The sequence below is a fragment of the Penicillium oxalicum genome, chromosome VI (genome assembly GCF_001723175.1).
Source record: "Penicillium oxalicum strain HP7-1 chromosome VI, whole genome shotgun sequence".
Classification (NCBI taxonomy): Eukaryota; Fungi; Ascomycota; class Eurotiomycetes; order Eurotiales; family Aspergillaceae; genus Penicillium; species Penicillium oxalicum.
In genome coordinates, this window is record NC_064655.1 from 1,113,456 (window position 1) to 1,132,600 (window position 19,145).

The 19,145-nt window shown below is 50.5% G+C and overlaps 9 protein-coding genes across 9 annotated transcripts; 3 read left to right on the plus strand and 6 right to left on the minus strand.

The window, feature by feature from the left end:
• Window positions 1-189: 189 nt before the first annotated feature.
• POX_f07687 (uncharacterized protein) lies at window positions 190-1,620 on the minus strand (the record flags this gene model as incomplete). The annotated part of the gene is made up of 2 exons (XM_050116482.1): window positions 190-374; window positions 435-1,620. 2 exons carry the CDS (start codon window positions 1,618-1,620, stop codon window positions 190-192), a joined length of 1,371 nt encoding a protein of 456 aa, XP_049966621.1.
• A 483-nt stretch (window positions 1,621-2,103) lies between these two features.
• On the minus strand, window positions 2,104-3,190 carry POX_f07688 (N-acetyl-6-hydroxytryptophan oxidase ivoB; the record flags this gene model as incomplete). Its single annotated transcript, XM_050116483.1, has 3 exons — window positions 2,104-2,812; window positions 2,878-3,000; window positions 3,072-3,190. The coding sequence occupies 3 exons, from the start codon at window positions 3,188-3,190 to the stop codon at window positions 2,104-2,106; spliced, it is 951 nt and encodes a 316-aa protein (XP_049966622.1).
• Window positions 3,191-4,410: 1,220 nt separating this feature from the next.
• On the minus strand, window positions 4,411-6,924 carry POX_f07689 (uncharacterized protein; the record flags this gene model as incomplete). The annotated part of the gene is made up of 3 exons (XM_050116484.1): window positions 4,411-6,488; window positions 6,544-6,713; window positions 6,782-6,924. The coding sequence occupies 3 exons, from the start codon at window positions 6,922-6,924 to the stop codon at window positions 4,411-4,413; spliced, it is 2,391 nt and encodes a 796-aa protein (XP_049966623.1).
• A 257-nt stretch (window positions 6,925-7,181) lies between these two features.
• Window positions 7,182-8,530, plus strand: POX_f07690 (Cell division cycle protein; the record flags this gene model as incomplete). Its single annotated transcript, XM_050116485.1, has 2 exons — window positions 7,182-7,300; window positions 7,366-8,530. The coding sequence occupies 2 exons, from the start codon at window positions 7,182-7,184 to the stop codon at window positions 8,528-8,530; spliced, it is 1,284 nt and encodes a 427-aa protein (XP_049966624.1).
• A 283-nt stretch (window positions 8,531-8,813) lies between these two features.
• POX_f07691 (uncharacterized protein) lies at window positions 8,814-9,736 on the minus strand (the record flags this gene model as incomplete). Its single annotated transcript, XM_050116486.1, has 2 exons — window positions 8,814-9,450; window positions 9,546-9,736. The coding sequence occupies 2 exons, from the start codon at window positions 9,734-9,736 to the stop codon at window positions 8,814-8,816; spliced, it is 828 nt and encodes a 275-aa protein (XP_049966625.1).
• Window positions 9,737-10,305: 569 nt separating this feature from the next.
• POX_f07692 (uncharacterized protein) lies at window positions 10,306-10,768 on the plus strand (the record flags this gene model as incomplete). Its single annotated transcript, XM_050116487.1, has 2 exons — window positions 10,306-10,359; window positions 10,511-10,768. The coding sequence occupies 2 exons, from the start codon at window positions 10,306-10,308 to the stop codon at window positions 10,766-10,768; spliced, it is 312 nt and encodes a 103-aa protein (XP_049966626.1).
• A 915-nt stretch (window positions 10,769-11,683) lies between these two features.
• POX_f07693 (uncharacterized protein) lies at window positions 11,684-12,132 on the minus strand (the record flags this gene model as incomplete). Its single annotated transcript, XM_050116488.1, has 2 exons — window positions 11,684-11,931; window positions 12,015-12,132. The coding sequence occupies 2 exons, from the start codon at window positions 12,130-12,132 to the stop codon at window positions 11,684-11,686; spliced, it is 366 nt and encodes a 121-aa protein (XP_049966627.1).
• Window positions 12,133-13,836: 1,704 nt separating this feature from the next.
• On the plus strand, window positions 13,837-14,534 carry POX_f07694 (putative peptide chain release factor-like protein; the record flags this gene model as incomplete). Its single annotated transcript, XM_050116489.1, has 2 exons — window positions 13,837-14,046; window positions 14,169-14,534. The coding sequence occupies 2 exons, from the start codon at window positions 13,837-13,839 to the stop codon at window positions 14,532-14,534; spliced, it is 576 nt and encodes a 191-aa protein (XP_049966628.1).
• A 645-nt stretch (window positions 14,535-15,179) lies between these two features.
• On the minus strand, window positions 15,180-18,512 carry POX_f07695 (Importin alpha re-exporter; the record flags this gene model as incomplete). The annotated part of the gene is made up of 9 exons (XM_050116490.1): window positions 15,180-15,621; window positions 15,680-15,859; window positions 15,914-16,109; window positions 16,166-16,216; window positions 16,279-16,361; window positions 16,413-17,752; window positions 17,831-18,001; window positions 18,072-18,382; window positions 18,452-18,512. 9 exons carry the CDS (start codon window positions 18,510-18,512, stop codon window positions 15,180-15,182), a joined length of 2,835 nt encoding a protein of 944 aa, XP_049966629.1.
• Between the last annotated feature and the right edge of the window lie 633 nt (window positions 18,513-19,145).

The window sequence follows — 19,145 nt, forward strand, 5'->3', positions numbered from 1 at the left end:
TGGGTATCGAGTGTCTATAAGCATAATGGTACAGGCGATGATTCTCATTCACGCGAGATTCGAACATCAAGGAAAAGTGCGACCGTATTTGTCGAGAATAAATGTACAAGTGAGGGAAATGTGGGAGGAAGGAAGGGACCATTGAACACGGGAGATTGGCCAGAGCATTGAAAACCAAGGAATGGTCAATCAACCCAGCGTCTCTGCCAGATGAGCTTCGACTACAGGAGAGGTCTCAATTGGTGGGCTAGTTTCATGTGTGACCCGAGTCTCCTTGATAATCTCCGTTTTGACAGGCTTTTCGGCCTCGCTGGTCTGTTTCGGCTCTTTAACCCGGCGGACGGAGGCGTATTTGAGGAAGACAATGATCATGACTGAAGAAAGTGATTAGGCAAATGGTTCATATATGGGTCAGATGATGGAGGGAAGCTTACAGGCACAAATGGCGACTGTCAGAGCGGCGCGCCGGGTCAAGACCCAACGCAACCCCTCGATCTCACTTTTGCCGTCGCTGTTGAGTGAAACTGTGATCTTATAATTTGACTCCTGAACCATAGTATCAATCACACGTTGATTTTCCCGTGTGGCCATCTTATGATCGTTGAACATGCCCTTGATCTCATCCTTCATGCCGGCCAGCTCTTGATTGAGACGCTGAGATAAGATGTCGGTCTCATGTTCCAATTGTGTTCGAGATGCACGTTGCCTCTGTACTTCGGAGTTTCTCGCCGTTTGCAAGGACTGCTGAAGCTCTGAGCAGGCTGCTTTGAATAGGTATTCTTCATTTTCCACGTCTGACTTGGACGTTAAGCTCTGCTTGGCAAAGTCGAGGTTCTTTTGAAGAATAGCCCGCACGGCTTTCATGATTGTAATGGACTGCTCACTTGTGTACCCTCCTCTGGAAAGGTCCAGGACGAGAGAGTAGGTATCGAAGTGGTGGACGTAGGGAGCCGGACTCATGTGTGGAGGTTTATGTGGCGCTGGTGTTTCTGTTGTGGTCAGACCGGAACCCGGCGAAGGCATGTGATATACATCTTCGAAAGCACTGCGGTTCATGTACGGCGGCATTTGCGACATTTCCTCCCCCACGTCACCAGACGCAGACATCGATGACTGTGAGCTTGTGGTATTTGAGGCCTCGGTCTCGTTGGCGGATTCTTCCTCTGCTGCTTCTCCCTCGTCGCGAGGGGGCTCCAAGGTAGCGTGGTATTTTGTTGCTTCAACTGCTGCTTGCTCTGGCGCAGTGGAAGATGCGGCATCGGCCGCGTCTCGTTGCACGTCCTTCTCAGATGACTGCGGCTCCGATTGTGGCTGAGATTGAGGATCTTCATGCGTAGAAGCATCGATTTCAGCCGACGAGGTCTTTTCTTTATCGGTGGAAGAAACTTTCTCCTTCACATCCTGAGTGGATTGGCCGTCTTGAGGGCGTGACGGGGGAGGTAAGTTAGGCTCGACGGCAGGTCCGTAGCGTCGTTGATATGTCTGTTGCGCGCGCGGTCGTGTGGTATGAAGGCTTTTCTGAAGCTGCCAGCTCCGGAGCGATCGGGATGTGCGTGGTCTGCATGATCTGACCGACCGCAACAGGCTTGGATACAGAAACGGTAGCCTCGGAGTGGCCATGATTGAACGTTGCAGAAGTCAGAAACATTTCCCGTCGGCGAAGTTCCTTGTGACGTTTACCCCCGCGGAAATCAAGATTAGGTAATCGACCTCAGTCCGCTCCCTGCGGGAAAATGTGGAGATGGTCTCGACCTGCCGCAAAGTTAAAATCCATAGTGAGGCGCATTGGATCTTCTGTCGATGCAAAACCAACCAATTGTATGTATGACCTCTTGACCTACGCCTAGTCCCGACCATTTTTGCCGTCCACCCATCATAGTAGTAACGCATATTGTGGATTCTTTATGAGACTCCCTTCATCAGGCGGTACGCCGTCAGCCAGCGTGGGTCAGGTACTTGATTCGCGGAGCAAGGCCGAGAAACACATACCAGCACAAGATACTGCCTCAAGGTCGTCTTTTTTGAATGGCGACACCAGACGATCGAGTCTGATCGCCATCAATGTCATTTCACTTTAAAATGTCATTGTGGGCACCCCCAATTCTAAGTGTATATATAGCACAGCCCATGTTCCAGGGGACTCATGACTTCTTTGACCCGTCTTGGTCGATCAAGAGCTCCAAACTCCATCACCGTATCCAGCCTCACAGGCTTCCCCCATGGCGGATTCAAGATGGTCGAAGTGCCATTGAGCGCATATCGCCGATTCCGCTCATCCTTGGTCTGCCACATTGCCCAAAGACGATCAATCATACTATGGTGCAACATGAATGCTGGATCCTGCGGTGAGGCAAATAAATCCTGCATGGTGGACCCCAGACTGAAATGGCCACCCCCGTGCAGCCCGAGAACACCATCCGGTTGTGCTGGCCAGTGGTCGAGCACCATCTGAAAATCGGAAATATCTGTGGCTGATGAGAGCCGGGACACAAGGGTTGTGTTGTCGTAATTTGAGCCCACAAAGTTGTTGAGGCTACGGTTCAGACAATGGGGATTGTACTCAAATCCCGGGGAAGGCAATTCGGTCAACGACGTCAAGGAGCGAGAGAATGGGCCTAGATGAAGTTCGAAGTCTTTGAAAGGTCCACATCTTACACATCCTCCTCCAGTGCCTCGAGGGAGGGTGACATCGCCACCAGAGAGAGCCTGCTCCGCAGGATTATACTCTCCGTCACCGGAAAGCGAGGTATCACTGCAGTCAAAGAGAGGGCTGTTCTTGAGGTCGGAAGCCCAAAGTGGCCAATTCCAGTATCTATCACTCTGCCATGTGAGCCGAGCGACCAGATACCTGATTCATCGCGCGAGGGGCACACTCACGGTAGATAGCTTGTATAGCCACATTCCTCTCGAAGCGCCTGCTCCCAGAGCCAGGTGAACCGGCGATGCCATGGCAGAAACAAGCCGCTGTAGTGCACGTGGAGCGTATAGTTGATGTGAGTTCTGTGTTCGGACATAGGAAGTCAGAACAGATTCACCCCAGTCGATCAGAAGAGGCAACTGAATCTACGTACGCAACAAAATCATCGAATCGACTTCGGACACCAGGAAAAAGTGCAGTTGATAGCCGAGGAGGCTTTCGAGCCAAACACAGCACTGCATCGGTGTAGTTCTTCCGCTCGGCTGGTGCCATTTCTCCCCTACAATGTTGCTCATCAATCATCCAGTAACGAATCGAGCCAAAGGTGATTTCGGAGCTCTGTACCATTCTCTCCGCTTCACTATCTCAATCGGTGTGCACGGTCTGCCCACTGGAAGATGAATCGCCAGTATGACCTGCACTAGTGCGCCTGCAATCCAGAACAGAGCAAAACCAATCATCCTGAATGCTTGCTCGAACGGAGTTTAGCGGAGGTCGCAATGGTCGAGTCTGCAATAAAAATTCAAGACTATGAACAAGCGCAATTGACGAGCTTTATGCATGCGATGCCCTCGACCTGAATAAGCCACGCGGTACCTGGCCTTGACACCACCTTCAAATCGGCGGACAAGGTGGTCGGGCCGAAATGCCTTCAAACAGGCTCATCTTGGGTGACTTCAACTTGGCCCTGGCGCAGGGTTGATATTGTGTTCATGGCGTGGTCCATGCATTTGCAAGTCTCTCTCCTCAATTGAGTGGGTTTATTGGTCAAATCTCGAGGATGCTTGGGCAATTCTTGATCACGGTGCATGTGAGACACGGATGCAAGTTGACCCTTTGATCAGCATCGTTGCGGTAAAGCCTCAAAACCCACCTACTGTATCAGTGTCGAGGAGTCAGAACTGTCGTGGATGAATATAGCCAAGCTGGACAATCAACCCAGAGAGATGGTCTGGAGTAGCCCGGAAGCTTTTTGGTGGCGCTCGAAATATCCCCTGCATATGACAAGTCACACCTGCCTCGCCGATCAGCAACGCCATGTGGAGTTGTGAGTATAAGTTCTGTTTGCTCTGCTTCTCGCTTCATGGTCGCGTCAGAATTACGTTTCGTATTATGCACAACGGACCACTGAGTGCATGGCCGTGAGCTGTTCTACGTTCAGCCCCTGCAAGCCCGAGCTCACGATCACCAAAACAGGAAAGAAAAGAGAAGCTCGCACGACTTCTCATTACCCCTTTCGGACAATAATGGCATGATTAAGTTATCGTATGATATTCCTGTGCTCAGATCCATCCTGAAAGCCACCTCCACAAGGGGTCATTAACGTGACGGTATACTTGAACTATGCTCCCAAACAAGTTTCTGCCAGAATCATGGGTTACAATCAAGCCAACATTCCATTGTCGAGACACATATTGACTAGCTGAAAAATTAGAGAAATACAGCTAGTACCAGAACGGCAAGAAGACAAAAACAATGCAATTCAAGTCTGATTATGGCCCTGCCAAAAGACCAAAGAGCAGCTCTGTCCGCTTCCAGTATTCTTTGGCCGATTTTTGAATTGTCTTGATCATTTCAGGACTAGGCTCCACGCTTTCCCGAACCCGCTGGACAAGACCTTCTAGGTGCGAGGTGTCCCCAAGCATCGTCGCCAAATAGTAAGTATCAAAAAGTAGTTGGATCTTCCACTCACGCAAAATCTCGTTGTTTGTGTTGCTATGGTCAGCCTTGACCTGAGTGTCCGGGCTATTTTCATCGGTACCTGGCCTGTTTGCTTCTTCGGTTTTGTTTTCGTCGGATCTTTCGCCCACATCGGATTCTTTGGCCCCTTCTGCAGAGCTAACAGCAGCCCCGCTCCAAGCCTTTGAAGACTCCAGCTTCTCGAGGGTGGAGTTCCCAGAATCATTCAAGACCTTCCCAAGTGTTTGTTTCAAAACCTGGGTCGTCGAGGGATCCCATAAATCGGGTCCACTTTCGTCCAGGATCGCAGTCAACCGGCGAAGAAATCGGAATGTTGTCGGCGACGGCTGAACAGGCGCAGGAGGCTCGCCTCCCCAGAGCGATCGCCCAGGTACACCTCTCAGAATGTCGGCATTGGAACCATGTGGGATTGGGGCAATGAATGCAGCAAAACTTATGTTCGAACAAATGTCTTCCGCAAGGACCGACTGCAATTCCACCACAAGACTGTCCGCAAAGAGAGAATCTCCGGCGACAAACCCGGGGGGAATATTGCGGCGGATGAGGCGGACAAGCCGAAGCAAAAACATGCTCTTTGAACCAGTGTGGGATGTTCCGATCTCCTGAAGAGCTTTCTTAAGTGACGCTTGAAGAGATTGATAAGCCTCTTCAGCTGCCGAGCGCAGAGCGGCAGAAAGCATTTGAGGATCATCGTCGTTGAGACGAGAAGTGACTTCAATGTCTTCGCCTTCGATAATAAGTACGTCGGTCCATTTGAGCCGCCGAATGTCCTCAATGAAGCTGTGAACGTCCTGAACAGATGCAAGCCACGATTTGTACTGCTTCAATGCAGCGGAGACGTCATCGTCGCGCCCAAGAAGACGGTCCAAGACAGCGTCTTTAAAGTGAGAAGCCCCGTTTGAGTAATCGTAGGAAATCAAATCAGGATCCCACAGCGAGCGAATTAGTTTGTGTTCCCTAGTGTCCCAGTCAGACACTGCAGATGAGATCTGAGCCGCCACCGAGTCAATGGCAAACACCTGATTGGTTAAAATTCGTTTTAAATTGTCATTGAAAAGTTTTCTCAGGCACTCGAAGATGTTCTCCGATCCGTGTGTGATTGTTGATCCCCACGAACTCAGCCATGATTCGATGGTTGCGGCACGTAAAGTCAGCATCTCAGCGAAATCCGTGCCCTTTGCAAGAGCCGTTCCGGCAGTCTTCCCAAAGTCCCCGAATGCCTTTGCAGACCATTCTTTGACGAATTGTGTGGCTTCGGACCGGCTCAGCTCGTTTAATCTGATCCACGGGGTGAAATTGATGACCTCGGGAGCAGCCCAGCGGCTAAGGACATCAATTTCGAGGCCCTCCAGGGACCGGATATCTGGATCGGAGAGAATGGGTTGGGTCTTGAGCTTGGAGAGAGCATCATTGAATTGACGAGACTGAAGCATTTTTGAGTTTTGTAGAGTCCGAACAAAAAGCTGAAGAGCTTTGGGAACGTTCAGGTGCGACGAGCTCAGAAGGCCCACTACGACATCAAGTCGAACTTCATGAAAATGGTGAACTGCATCACTAAAGGACGAGCTTGTGGCAAGACAAAATGCTGACAAAGACTCGACGATACTGCCGTCCGAGCTTTTGGCAGAGGCCAACTTCTTCTCGACACGCTTCAGAAGCGTACGTCGCAAAGTAGCCAATTGATTGCGAAGATCCTCCAAAAACGGCGGTGATGGCGTGTGTTGGGAAAGCGTTTTTAATAGCAGGCGAGAAATGACAAGAAGCTTGGCAATAAGGAGCAATGAAGCCCGCCGGCGCAGGAGCCGGGTAATGGTTGTTGTGCAACGGTGGAGCAGGGCCATCTGTGCTCCAAAGTTGTGCTTAACGACCTCTGTCCCTTTGTGTCAGTTTAAAACACTTTCTGCCGGACAAAAACTGTAGCTTACCGAGATTCGCAGCGTCCTTCTTCATTTGGCGCGCATGCTGATGCTTCTTCTCTACAAGCCGTGGATTGCATCGACGCCCCACGTCGGTCAGAATACCTTCCACATCTTTGATCTCCTTGTTCATTTCCACGATCGTTTCGGCGGTTCCGACGAGCTCTCGGTAGCGCGTGCTATACGAAGCCAATTGTACGGTCAGTTTTGGCTCAAGTTCACGATCGTTGAAACATGAACTACTCACCCAACGAGGGCTCGGAGCTTCTCCCTATTGCTCGCAATGTCCCGACGCAGCTCCTGCTCCACTCGGCGCACTGTGGGAATTGGATATTGAAAAGCATCTTGCCATGATTTCAGGCTTTGCGGATCAGGGGCGTCAGGCGCCATGGCGACAAGTCTATCCGCTGAAGCTTCTCAGGTCGCGTTAAAGCCAGGTCATCGTCTTCCCCGGAGCTTTGTATGGCGGGTCTCAACCGCTTGTCGCACGGAGCGGCCGGGGCTAAGTCGCGGGCTTATGTCATCTATCGTTATCGGCCGGAGGTGACGGGGTTGTCTCGAGAAAATCATTCCCCGCGCTCATACAAATGATCTAAGAGGGAGATTTCGAAATTGAAAAAAAAAAAATGAGAATGCCAACGGAAATCATGAATACGGACAATTCAGCACCGGACTCTCGGTCAAGGGAGATTCCTGATCGCCTGCCATTTCCCCCAGTGACCTACTCTCACATTCTACATTGCTCTTACCATGACTGGCATCCTCGGTACTTTTTTTTGCCTCTCCTCCCCCACCATCAGTCGCCTGCACCAGACTAACTGTCACATCTAGATACCGCTCTCTCATTCCCAAATCTCGTCTGATCCCTCTTTCAACTGCATTTGTCAATTACCTCCGCGCCGATGGGATTGTCCTTCCGCCTGAAACTCGACTGCGGAGAGAAGACGACGAGCTCGACGACTACGACGACTCTGATGAAGGTGAACAGGACCCATCCGCGGAATGGGTGGAAATACACGCGCAGATCAAGAATACGATTGCCGAGTTGGGAGGCAAAGTCACGCCAAAGTTAAATTGGAGCGCACCCAAGGATGCAACCTTCATGTCTCCCACCAACGATACGCAATGTCGCTCGCCAAACGATATATACCTTCTTTTGAAGAGCAGTGATTTTATCACACATGACCTGGAGCATCCATTTGACGACTGTGAGCCAGACTTTGCAGTTTCTGACAGCTCATCGGGCAACAAGACTGCCGGGGAAGATGTTTTGCCCGAGGTACCCTACCACTTGGTCCTTCGTCAATATGTCAACTTCAATCCTTCACTCGAGTTCCGCTGCTTCGTGCGGAACCGAAAGTTGCTCTGCATGTGCCAGCGTGACCAAAATCATTTTGATTTCCTGTTTGGCATGCGAGATATGCTCCGGTCACGCATTCAGTCGTTCTTTGACGAGAAGCTAAGGGACTCGTTTCCCGACCCCAATTTTGTCTTTGACGTATACGTCCCAGCTCCTCATCAGCGCGTCTGGCTCATTGACATCAACCCCTGGGCACAACGGACCGACCCGCTCCTCTTTAGCTGGCTGGAGATTTTGCGCATGAATGACCCCATTGGCTTTGAGGAAGAACCGGAAGATTCGCTTGAAGAGGGAGTTGTCCGTATCTCACTCCGAGATGGCAGTGTGCTGAGTCCACACTCTGACGGTGAAAGTGGAAGTGATTCGGCCTCGGAGGAGGAGGATGATGAGGAGGCGCCCGCTGATGGGGACGATCAGTTTGCACCGTTTCTCCCCGAGTTTCGCCTCATCAAGAAAGATGACCCGGAATCCTACTCCTTCAACACCCCTCAGTTTTCGGCACACAAGGTACCGAAGGAGCTTGTGGATGCTTCGTTGGCAGGTCCGGGCGGCATGAGTGAGTTCTTGGGCAAGTGGCAAGATATCCTGAAGCAGCAAGAGCGGGAGGACCGAGAGGCGGACGATGATTCGGCATAGAACGTAGATAACTGCCACCCATCAATCCCTTCGGACCATAGCCAGCCAAGCATGCACGACAAACGGCGTTGTTCGGTGCACATAAGAGGAGTGGAGGAGTTTAGACCTGAAGCGGTTTCAGGGGGTCAAGACCTGTATTTTTCTGATATTCCACTCTGTATAAATCGATCCAGTCCTTGCAAATCAAGTTCTTCATATGCTGATCAAGGTCCTTTATTTCCAACAGCGGCAGTAACTATGTACATGGTGACAATTACAGATCTTGACCGATATCCATATCAATTCACAGCTTATGCTTCTTCTCACCGGAGGCCAACTTTCGGAACTCTTCCTGAGGCACACCCATCATGAATCGCTCCAGACCCATAAAGGCCTCCAAGCCATTTTGACGATCCAAAATCTCCCGCTCGGGACGACGAACCAACTCCTTAATCTTCAACAGACTAGACTGGTTCAAATGAGTACCCAGACGATCCTCGACCTCAGCGAGAACATTCTTCAAGAACCCATCCGAGTCCTTTTGATCCTTCGAATCCGCCTCGATCACCTTGTTCACGAAGCCCGCTGCAACCAGCTCATCGCAGGGAATGCGCTTGCTCATGATAAGCGCCTCGTTGGCCTTTGCGATTCCGAGACGTTCAACGAATGCGCGACTGGCACCGCCTTCGGCCACGAGACCGAGGGAGGAGAAGGGAGTCAAAATGAAAACATGGGGGGCGGCGTAGATGAAGTCGGCGTGGGAGACGAGGGCTGCGGAGAGACCGACGGCGGGACCGTTGAGGGCTACCACGAGGATTTTGCTGTGGTTGTAGAATGTGCGAGTTACGTCGACATTGTTGGCGACGAAGCCCTTGACGAGTTCTCGACGGGCGCTGGAGTTGAGATCGCCATTGGGACGGCTACTTGTAACGTCGGCACCACTGTATGATGTAAGGGGAGAGGCGATTTCATTAGTATGCTCGGTCAATCCTCAAAAACATCTGCGATGTAAATAGAGGGAGAAATGGAAACGTACGCAGAAAAGAAACGACCAGTGCCCGTGAGAACGGTGATATAGATGTCTTCTCGCTGGTCAATCTCGCGAAGACGCTCGCCCAGAAGATAATATAGCTCCTGGTTCAGAGCATTGAGTTTATCAGGTCGATTCAACGTGACGATCGCAATGCGATCTTGGTAAGAGACCTTGATCAGCTCCTCGTTGGACATGGTGTTGCAGTGCGTTACTCAATGAGCTACTGGTAGGGTTGAAAAGACCTCACTTCACACTAATGAATGTCTTGGGACGAAATAAAACTACGGACTCCGCTTAAAGACGAAAAAAAAACGACTATTTGACTGCCTAGCGTGTAGCACGTACCACATCTGGTCGGAATTGGAGAACCGGAGAGCTTTTGCGGGGGGCCATCGCAAGCCGAGGCCCGCGGGTTATCAGGTGGCTGTCTTGTTCTCCTCCGACGCTGCTTACTTGATAAAGCCGTTCTGCCGGGCGGACAGGTCCATCCCAAAGAACGTGCAGACTCAGGCTGCGCAGGTGCTTGAGTCTTCACGTGGTGGCGAACCTGTTTGTGCTGTTTGCTGCCCGTCAGATTATTGAGCAACATTTACTCACGTGATTTGGACCCGTGACTGGCGTATCAGGCCATATCCCGATGCCTCGCCGCATCTTCGAATCGGGCTATGCTCCCACGCTGCAGACCATCAAGAAGAAATCGCCTTGACCTCCATAAAACCCGTGACCTATAAAGAGTGTCCAGGTGAACAACTGCCATTTCACTATGATTTCCAACATTCTCCGCCGCCTTCAGGGTGGGAACCTGGAGGTTTTCAAGGTTAGTTTCAACATGCGGCATCTATATCCCGCATTGAATATTTCCAATCAATCATCCAATTGTCCTGATACCCTTCTTGGGAGCACCCGTGATTGAAAAAAAAGAAAGAAAGAAAGAAAACAAACTGACACTTTTATTTTCTCAATTCTAGTTTGGCACATACGTGCTCTTCCCCATCGGCTGGATGTACTACTTTGGCACGAATCTCGATGATCGGTTCCACGTGAAGAATTTCTGGCCCACCGCCGAGCAATCACATAAGATTCCGCTGGACAAGGAGGAGATTGACAAGGAGCTCGCTCGTATGAGAGCGCTCGATGCTCTGCGGAAAGAACGGCGAGAGAAAGAGCAGGCTGCGCAAGCGGCTCAGGCGGACGCAGCAACACAGCAATCCCAAACCGCTCAATAGGAGATTGGATGCAGAACAGATGTCAGAGTTCTGAGATTTCCACGCACTCGAGACGAGCAGAAACAGCTGCACATATGGGGCACAATTGAAGATGATGGAGGGCAGACGGCTTCAATCTCTGTGCTGTTATCTCCTCGCGCTGCCTTTGCGCCCAATTTCCGTCCAGACCAGGGTGGCAACTCTCAGTGTTCGAGTCAGTCTCACCGAGTGACGGATGGATTCTTTTGTACAATCACACTCCACTCAGCATGTGCCGGGCGTTATAAGGGTGTTTTGGAACTTTCTTTTTTACTCAGGATGATCTGATCGGACTTTTCTTCAATGTATCATTTATCCCATGCTTTCGTGATTTTCACATTACATTACATATTATTAGGGCCAATCCAGCTCCATCCGGGACACATATGGGCCGGCTCTCAGCAGAAGAATACTTGCGCGGGTAGTCCGCCAAAGAGATGTAGAGTCTCTTCCTGACGGGGGAAGCATGGAGCGCTCGAGAGCATGCCCTTCAGCCTCATCTTCGCCACCCGTAGCCGGCCTAGTAAAGTAGCACGGGAGATCAAGCTTTGGCCGAGAGCCCGGATGAGATTGCTTCAGGCAAAGAACTCCTTGTCGCTTGTTATAAGGGCACATCCCTCCAAGCAACGGTAAAGGCTGGCTTCGAACCCAAGATTGCGTTGGCATCCGCTCATCTTTTTGACTGACTTAGTCAGGAAAAGAGTATTCTTTCTGAACGAAGTGGGCGAAAGCCCTACTGAAAACGCCGTAAATGCACCATGCCGACCGAACGACTCAAAAGGGAGGGCGAGAAATCCCTGTTTCCTGTGCGTGTGTATGACCTTGCGCATTAATCCCCAAGCCCTCGGATCCTCTCAATTTCTCCCCATGCTCCAAAGGCAGCGGAGCGAGTCCCACCTACAACTCGCCCATGTACTCCGTCGCTGAGCCCACGACGGCAGTCTTTGCCGCTTCATAAACGACGAGGCTCTGTGTCGCAACATCCCCGAGAGCAGAGCCAGCTGACGCAGAGAGGCGAGTGGCAATAAAGGGTCTTTCGCCGACCCAGTAGTAGTACAGATGACCATAAATGGCTCGCAGGTGGTCAGGGAGGTAGATGTAGATCCCCGTGGCGATCATGGTGACCAGTGTGAGAAGAAGCGAATCTGTTGATCGGAGAAAAAAGAAGAGCCACAATTAGTATTCGCCCATGACTTTCACGTTCCGATTCGGGACAAAGCTGACTTACTGAATATAAACTTCTCGGTCGGAGTCAGCATGTAGATGGCAAAAGTCACCTCATACTGGTAGATCTTCAAGCGCACCCAGCGCACCAGAGCGGTCAAAATCCAGAGGAATGAGGACATGTTTTGTCGGGCGAGAAGGTAATGGACGAAATGGGAACACCGCAGACGTGGAAAGTGTGCAAATGGGAAAAAGGTCCCGTGGAAGCAATTAGTCTTTTCGAACGTAAGCAGCCGGGTTGGTTAGACCTTTGCTGGTCTCGACTTGTCGACGAGTGGCCCCTGATCGGCTGCTCACCCTCACGGAGACGATGACCGAGGAACAAGCGAAGTGTTGGATTGTGGGTGGGTGATGTTCGGTTCGCACAATGTCTGTCTGTCTGCACAGACGAGAGTTTGTAGAAGACGGGAGGCACCGGGGCAACAGGACAGATGGGGTGAGATCGTGGAGTGAAAGACACAGCAAGACCGACGGATGGTTGTAACTTTTAGGCGTCGAGACCGTCAATGAGAAATCGCAAATCGTGTTTGACCGAAGTGGAGAGGGCGGGTCCAGGGGGGGAGTGCGGAAGCGGTGGACACTGGAAACTTTGAATGTCGGAAGAATTCAGGAACGAGTTCTCCGGTGAACTGGCCAGAATCGATCGAGTACGAGATACGAGACGAGACACAAAGACGGGTTTTGAATACCACCGGTGCATCAGCACTGGGAGTTGGCGCACTATCGGTGTCTCTTGTCTGATGACTCGCTAGAATCTCCAATACTCGACTACCTCCAGAATTCATACCCAACTTTGATATCTCATGCGACACTAACACCACTGAACTGGTCACCTCAGCTGTCCAACAATGTTTGTAAGTCATACGGTAAATTTCTGACCTAAAAGGGCCCGACTATAGTGTGTCTAGCAAGTAGCAACCACAACCACTCAGAGTAGACGTTCCACAGACTTTCATTCTTCGAGAATTCTATTTTTGGTCCTCAGTCGTAACCCGCACCTTCGAGCAAAATTTGATTGTCTTTATACATTTTATACATTTGTGCAGTGTGATGACGGGCAGTCAAGGTGGATGTCCTACCGGACAGTAGAATTTTCTTTTGCTCCGATCCATGGCGCGCGGCCGTCACTCTGTTGCTTTGCCACGATGCCCGCCGAGGCTGCAAAGCTGACAGTGCACTTTTCAGCTATATAGTCTACATTTCTTCATCCGTCAGTGCAAGAAGCCTTGAGGGTTCCGAGCGCAAGAATACTGATATTCATCTCGGGCCTCGGTGTGGGTATCAAATCAACTGGCATCCAGGACCAGGTAGTACGATAGGAGCCAATCGGTATCCGCCGGATATCAAGGTCACAATATACCAAAATATAACTCTCGCATGGCTTGGAACCAAATTCATTCTTATAACTTGGGTTGCTGTAGAAATCATTAGCCCCGTCGCAGATCCCACTAGAACCTGTTGGATCTGGAGCAGCCTCGGTATGTTCTATGTAGCAGCCCTGGTGGTACACCTACATGACCAGGATCTCCCTGCTGGATAAGAATAATGACAACTCCCAGTCCGTTATTCAGATCAGTCTGCCTTAGATTAGAAGACTCTCACTACCTCATCAAGCAAATTTTACCACTCCTCCACTTTCAGCAAAGACTGAAGTGTTCATCGAGCCCATGGCACTGTAGCAGTACTTAGATTTGCATGTCTGGACTTAAGGTTCTACTTATCGCTTATCGCCGATACGAGTGGGTTGTTCAGGGCGCGGGAGCATCACAATCGATCAACGTCCATGCACTTATTTGCTCCCTCCTTTGCGAGCAAAGCCCAGGACCATGCTCCAATCGCGATTGGGTGCCCGAATAGGCTGGAGCATTCCTCGTCATGAGCTGTGTGTTCCTCTTCAAGTGTCCAATCAATCGTGCCGATCATTCGTGCAGACGCCAATCCTCCCAGCAAAGCCTCTTCCACCTCGTCTCAAGATCAACGATGCCGACTTGACCGTGTCCTACCTCAAAGGCACCGGGCCTGGCGGTCAAAAGATTGTACGTCTCTAACATTATATCCCGGGGTTGCTCAAAGAACCTATCCCAAAATTCCTCGTCCACTCAAGGGAAATGTTCAACGTTCTAGGATGGGAGTGTTTCTAACAATTTTTAAATCCTAGAACAAAACCAATTCCGCGGTCCAGATCAGCCACGCCCCTTCGGGCATCGTTGTGAAATGCCAGGCAACGCGATCACGCTCTCAGAATGAGAAGATTGCCCGCTCACTACTAGCGGATAAAGTGGAGGCGCAAGAAAAGGGTGACCAGAGCCGCGTAGCCATTAAGGCGGAGGCGGCGCGGAAGAAGAAAGCCAGCAAGTCGAAGAAGACGAGAAGAAAGTATCGAGGGTTAGAAGAGAAGGAAAGCCAAAATGGCGCAGAACACACCGGTGGCGAAAATGAGCTTTCAGCACGAGGTACCAAGGACACGGATCCTCAAGAAAGGACTGTGAACGATGTCCCACCTGCAACGGAGTCAACAAGGTGAAGCAATTGACAAGGCCTTGATCCGCCTCCCTGAGATTTTCTGCCCAGAACATAACAGGCGCTTCAGCTGAGGATATTGGAGGGCTCTTCTCTTCCAGGTATTGCAAACCAGGACAGCGCTCAGAGTTCAGGCTGTAAGACGCTACCTAATCAAACCATTGCAACTCAGTCCAATTCTGCAGCCACCGCTCTTCGGGGCCACTGCAGGACTGTTGAATGACCAGCGCTACAGAAATTTGAAATGGAAACAAAGACCGACAAGGTCGTGACGCAGTAAGAAACATCTTCTCATCCCACAGGGGGGTGGATCGATGCACGGAATGATCTCCCCGGCGTTGTGGCCCGTGGACACCCGCAAAGGCAGCAGGGGTGAGATTCTACACTATAAGAACCCTACCAATTGACGAATATTGAGCTTGCTTGACTGCAGACATCTGCAGCTTCTTTGTTGCTCGTTCTCGCCTTGCAGCCCGACTGAAAGGGGGAACAATGTGGCGTGGGCAATATCAAGCACAGAAAATAAAGGATCCCGTGCGGGGATCTCCTTGTTTTTTTTTTCAAATAAAAAAGAAATTAAAGAAATTCATTACATATCAGTGCCCTGCCGTCTTGATCGCACCTTGAAAGTAACCCGGTAGGAACACATTTAAGAGATGTAGCTACCGAGTACTGCCTTGGCTTGGTCATCAAGACGCTCCTGCGCAAATTGCGATACCCGACCACCCTTTTTCTTGTCAGATTCCTTCAAATAGGATCCAACCCAGGCCTTCAGGTCAGCCCCAGTTTCGGGCCAAGGATCCCTAGGCTGCATGCGAATGGTGTTGAGTGCAGTAAAGCCGACGCCGAATGACATCTCCTCAGCATCGATCTCAATGATGTCATCCTTGTGAACAACCTCGGGAGGAAGCTCGAGGAGCTTGAGGAGAGTGTTGCAAGTAAGCGCCCAGCCCTTGACGTACTTGGTAGCAAATGCTTCCGAGTTGGCCAGAGTCTTCGTCAATGAAATAACCGCAGTCTTGCGGTCGAGAGGGCGTGCCAATTTTTGTGTATCAGCCAGGACGAGTCCGAGATAGACACCCTTGAACAAACTAAAGAAGATCTCCTGTTAGCGTAGCCTAAACCACCAAGATATTGTCCATGACTTACTCTGCCTGAATCTTCTCGCAGATCTGTTGGATGGTGTCTGGACTGTATCCCTTCTCATCATGAGCGGTCACGAAGTGATAGAACCGGACGAAACGCATAGAAAGGTTCTCGGTTTTTGAGCTTTGTAGGCGCTGCAGAATGATCTGCATAATCTGGATAAAGTATGGCTCCATGACGGTACTAGAAAAATCATAAGCAAAAGTCATGACTGGACGTGAGGGCGGGCTTGCTTACGGTGGGAAAGTTGCGACCACGGACTCCAGCAAATCGAAGCCGTATCCCTCGTTCGTTTTTGTGGACAACAACTTTTGGAAAATACCCAGAATGGGCTCAACCTGATTATGCTCGATGATGTACTGGGAGCCACGCGGAATGATTGATGAAAGCAGGCGAACCAGAGCAGGAATATTGCCGCGAGATTCCCACATGACTGGCATTAAGATTGGAGCGATCAATTCCTGGTAGTAGCTTGGCAGATTCGCAGACGGTTGGCCTCCAGCAGAGCGGCGAAGAGTTGGAAAACGTAGGGCATGAACTCTGATGGGCAATGTCAGCAAGATGAGCGCTTTCTCCCAAATCGATGGCACTTAAAACCTTACCTTGAACGTCGTTTTGGAGAATCCCAGCGAACGGGGTGTAGAGCGCCTGTTCGAGCTTGTCGGGGTTCGCCGGGGCAGCAAATCTGAACATAAATGAGCCTCCATGGTCAAATACCGTGAGAATAGAATCTTACCGAATGAAAGCACCCAGGGCCTCAAAGTGGTAGTAGTAGAACTTAGGGTTGCTGGGGTTTGTGCGGATAATGTCTGTGATGTTGATGAAACGGGCCAACACGATATCTGTGAAGGGAACGACGCCCTCCCGAATGACGACCAGCACCCGCATCACACACCGCATGAGGAACTCGTTCTCCTGCACCTTTTCCGGAGCCGGATTGCTTTGGATGAGCTGGAAAATGTGCTCCAAGAGTTCCTTAGACAAGGGGATGATGTTGGCAGGTGGGATGACAGGCTGATTCTGAGCATCACTCAAGAAAAGTGCCCGCTCCACGGCAATTGCAGCGTACGTGTACACGACGTAATTTGGAGATGCGAGATGCTTGACCAAGATTGGAAGCACTTGTTGCCACTGCTCCTTGGTAATGATGCTGCGGAAATTGTAAAGGTACTTGATCACATCCACTTTGAGGATCGGGTGAACTCCATCGTCAGCCACAAGATCCGCAGCCAGGTGTTGCTGGAAAAAGTCTGTGATGCTAACTAAGCTGTTCGTAGCTGTAACGCCATGTGTCGAAGTGGCAACGCCCTTGGCGGCAATGGCAGAGAAGAGATAGGTTGCCGTGTCCTTGGATTTCCATTGGGACGAGGGGCTCTTCGCGTATTCAGCGAGATAATGCTCAATGTACTTCAAGGTGACCTTGGTCACGGACTCCTCGAATTTCTCGGCTAGTCGTCGAAGGAAGTCTGTGGCGGCACGGCGTCTAGTCTCGCTATCAGAGCCCTCGAGATCCCGACGAATGAACTCAATCGGCTCGTCTTCAAAAAGCTCCTCATCCGACTCTCGCAGACTGACATTGGGCAAGATAACTTTCTCGATGATCTGTCCAAGAGTCTCCTCGGCCTGGAAAGATGCCGCGTGCTCGGGCATGCTGGCGACTGAAGTCAAGAAGTGCAGAGCCCGACTGACGAGAATGTCGTATTTTGTTTCTTGACCAATGGTAGTCAAGAATCCCCATGAGCTCTGAATGAATTGTCCAACGTGAGGCCCAAAGGCATCGAGGAACTTCTGAACGTACAAAGTCAGAGCCTCGAAGATCCCAGCGCGGACATATTCCAGCGGACCGGCCTCCGTTTCGTCATCAGTGTGCAGAAGCTCGTTGTCGTACGTGAGGTATTTCAACAGGATTTGCGAAATTGCGCCAAGGTTGTCCTCAAACATGGGAGGAAGATCGTGGCACGAAAGGTCATAGAACAATTTGATCATCAAGTTGAGCTGCGTGTAACCTTGGATGAGGTTTTCCTTGTTGCTTTTGTTTTGTTCGAGATAGGCGTCGAGACCCTGTGAGTAGATCGGCTGTAAGCAGTCTGAACATACATCAGGATAAGGTGGGAAACACCAAGCGAACATGGATCAGTCGGATTCAGTCATTACCTCGAACAATGACAGGAATGGAGTACCGAACTTTTCCAGGACATGATTGATCTCAATGTAGAGCTCATTTGACTGGAAGAGCGGTCGCCAGCGCTTGAAAATTGAGTGCGCAACTTGCAGAACACCGATGTTGACGGTTGGGTTCGAAGGTGAAAGTTTTGAGACAAGGTCCTGTTACATCGAAGACAAGAGGGTCAGCATATTTTCTCTCGAGGGACGGAATGCCCAGCTAGACACCAACATCGACAAGAGTGTTCCATCGCTCCCAGAAATCGCTGTCTGCGATCACGCTGACGGCCTCGCCTAGCTGAGTCTGAATGGAAGGAGGAACAGAAATCATCAAGGTGATCAGCTCGCGCTTGATCGTTTCCACTTCATTTTGAGGAAGCTTCCAATTTCCATCCTCGTTGGTCCAGTTGCGTTTGACGAAATTCTTGAAACAAAGGGCGCTGGCAAGACGAATGTTGCTGGGATAGGATTCGGATGCCGAGATCTGAAGGAGTTGCAACGAAAATCCCGGTTTCTGTTCCTCTTGTCGCAGGGCAAGCTCGGCTGGTTGAAAATAAGAGGATTTTGATTAGACAATTTCCTTAGTAGTCTAGCAGATGGTCCAGAACTTACCTTCCTTGTTTCGGCGCGGATCCAAGCTTGCCTCCAACAAAGCTCCAAGAGCCTCCGCCATTTTCAATGATACGTGGGGTGTCAACAACAGTGAGGGTGTGTTACCACACACAAATTTTGAGGTGGAGGTTTTCAAAAGTCGAGAGGGGATCTGTGGTCTCAAATTGAGCAGGTTGTGGGTTGTGGCTCGTGTTCAAAAAGGGCCACCACAGAACAGACGTTTTGAAAGTCAATAGTAACAATAAATAGTCAAAAGCGGCGTTGCTGAGATTATTGTACAAGCAGCCCACTACATCAACAGACTAACCCCAATACGGCTAGATCGTCACATGTTCTGGGACATCTCAAGCAGAAGGTATTCGTTGCCTTGCTGCCTGAGGCCTCCGAAATAGATGGCACTTGGATGGCTTTTTTCAGTGACCTTGATCTACACCAAAGCTCTTGACCGCCTTCATTATACCCCACTGTGAAGCTTTTCTAGTAGCATTTTTCTGCCTTGAGCGCAAGGCGGAGTCGTCACATCATAGGCCTCAGGTGACTTAGTTAGATTAGGATAACCTCATTTCCCAGAACCTGCTTGCTTGATGATCCGCCCTTGTGAGACTATCACAGATCCCCTCTATCAGCCCTTTACTCAAAAATCGAAGCTTCAGGCCCTTCACAGCAGAATCTTCCATTCACACGCACAGACGTT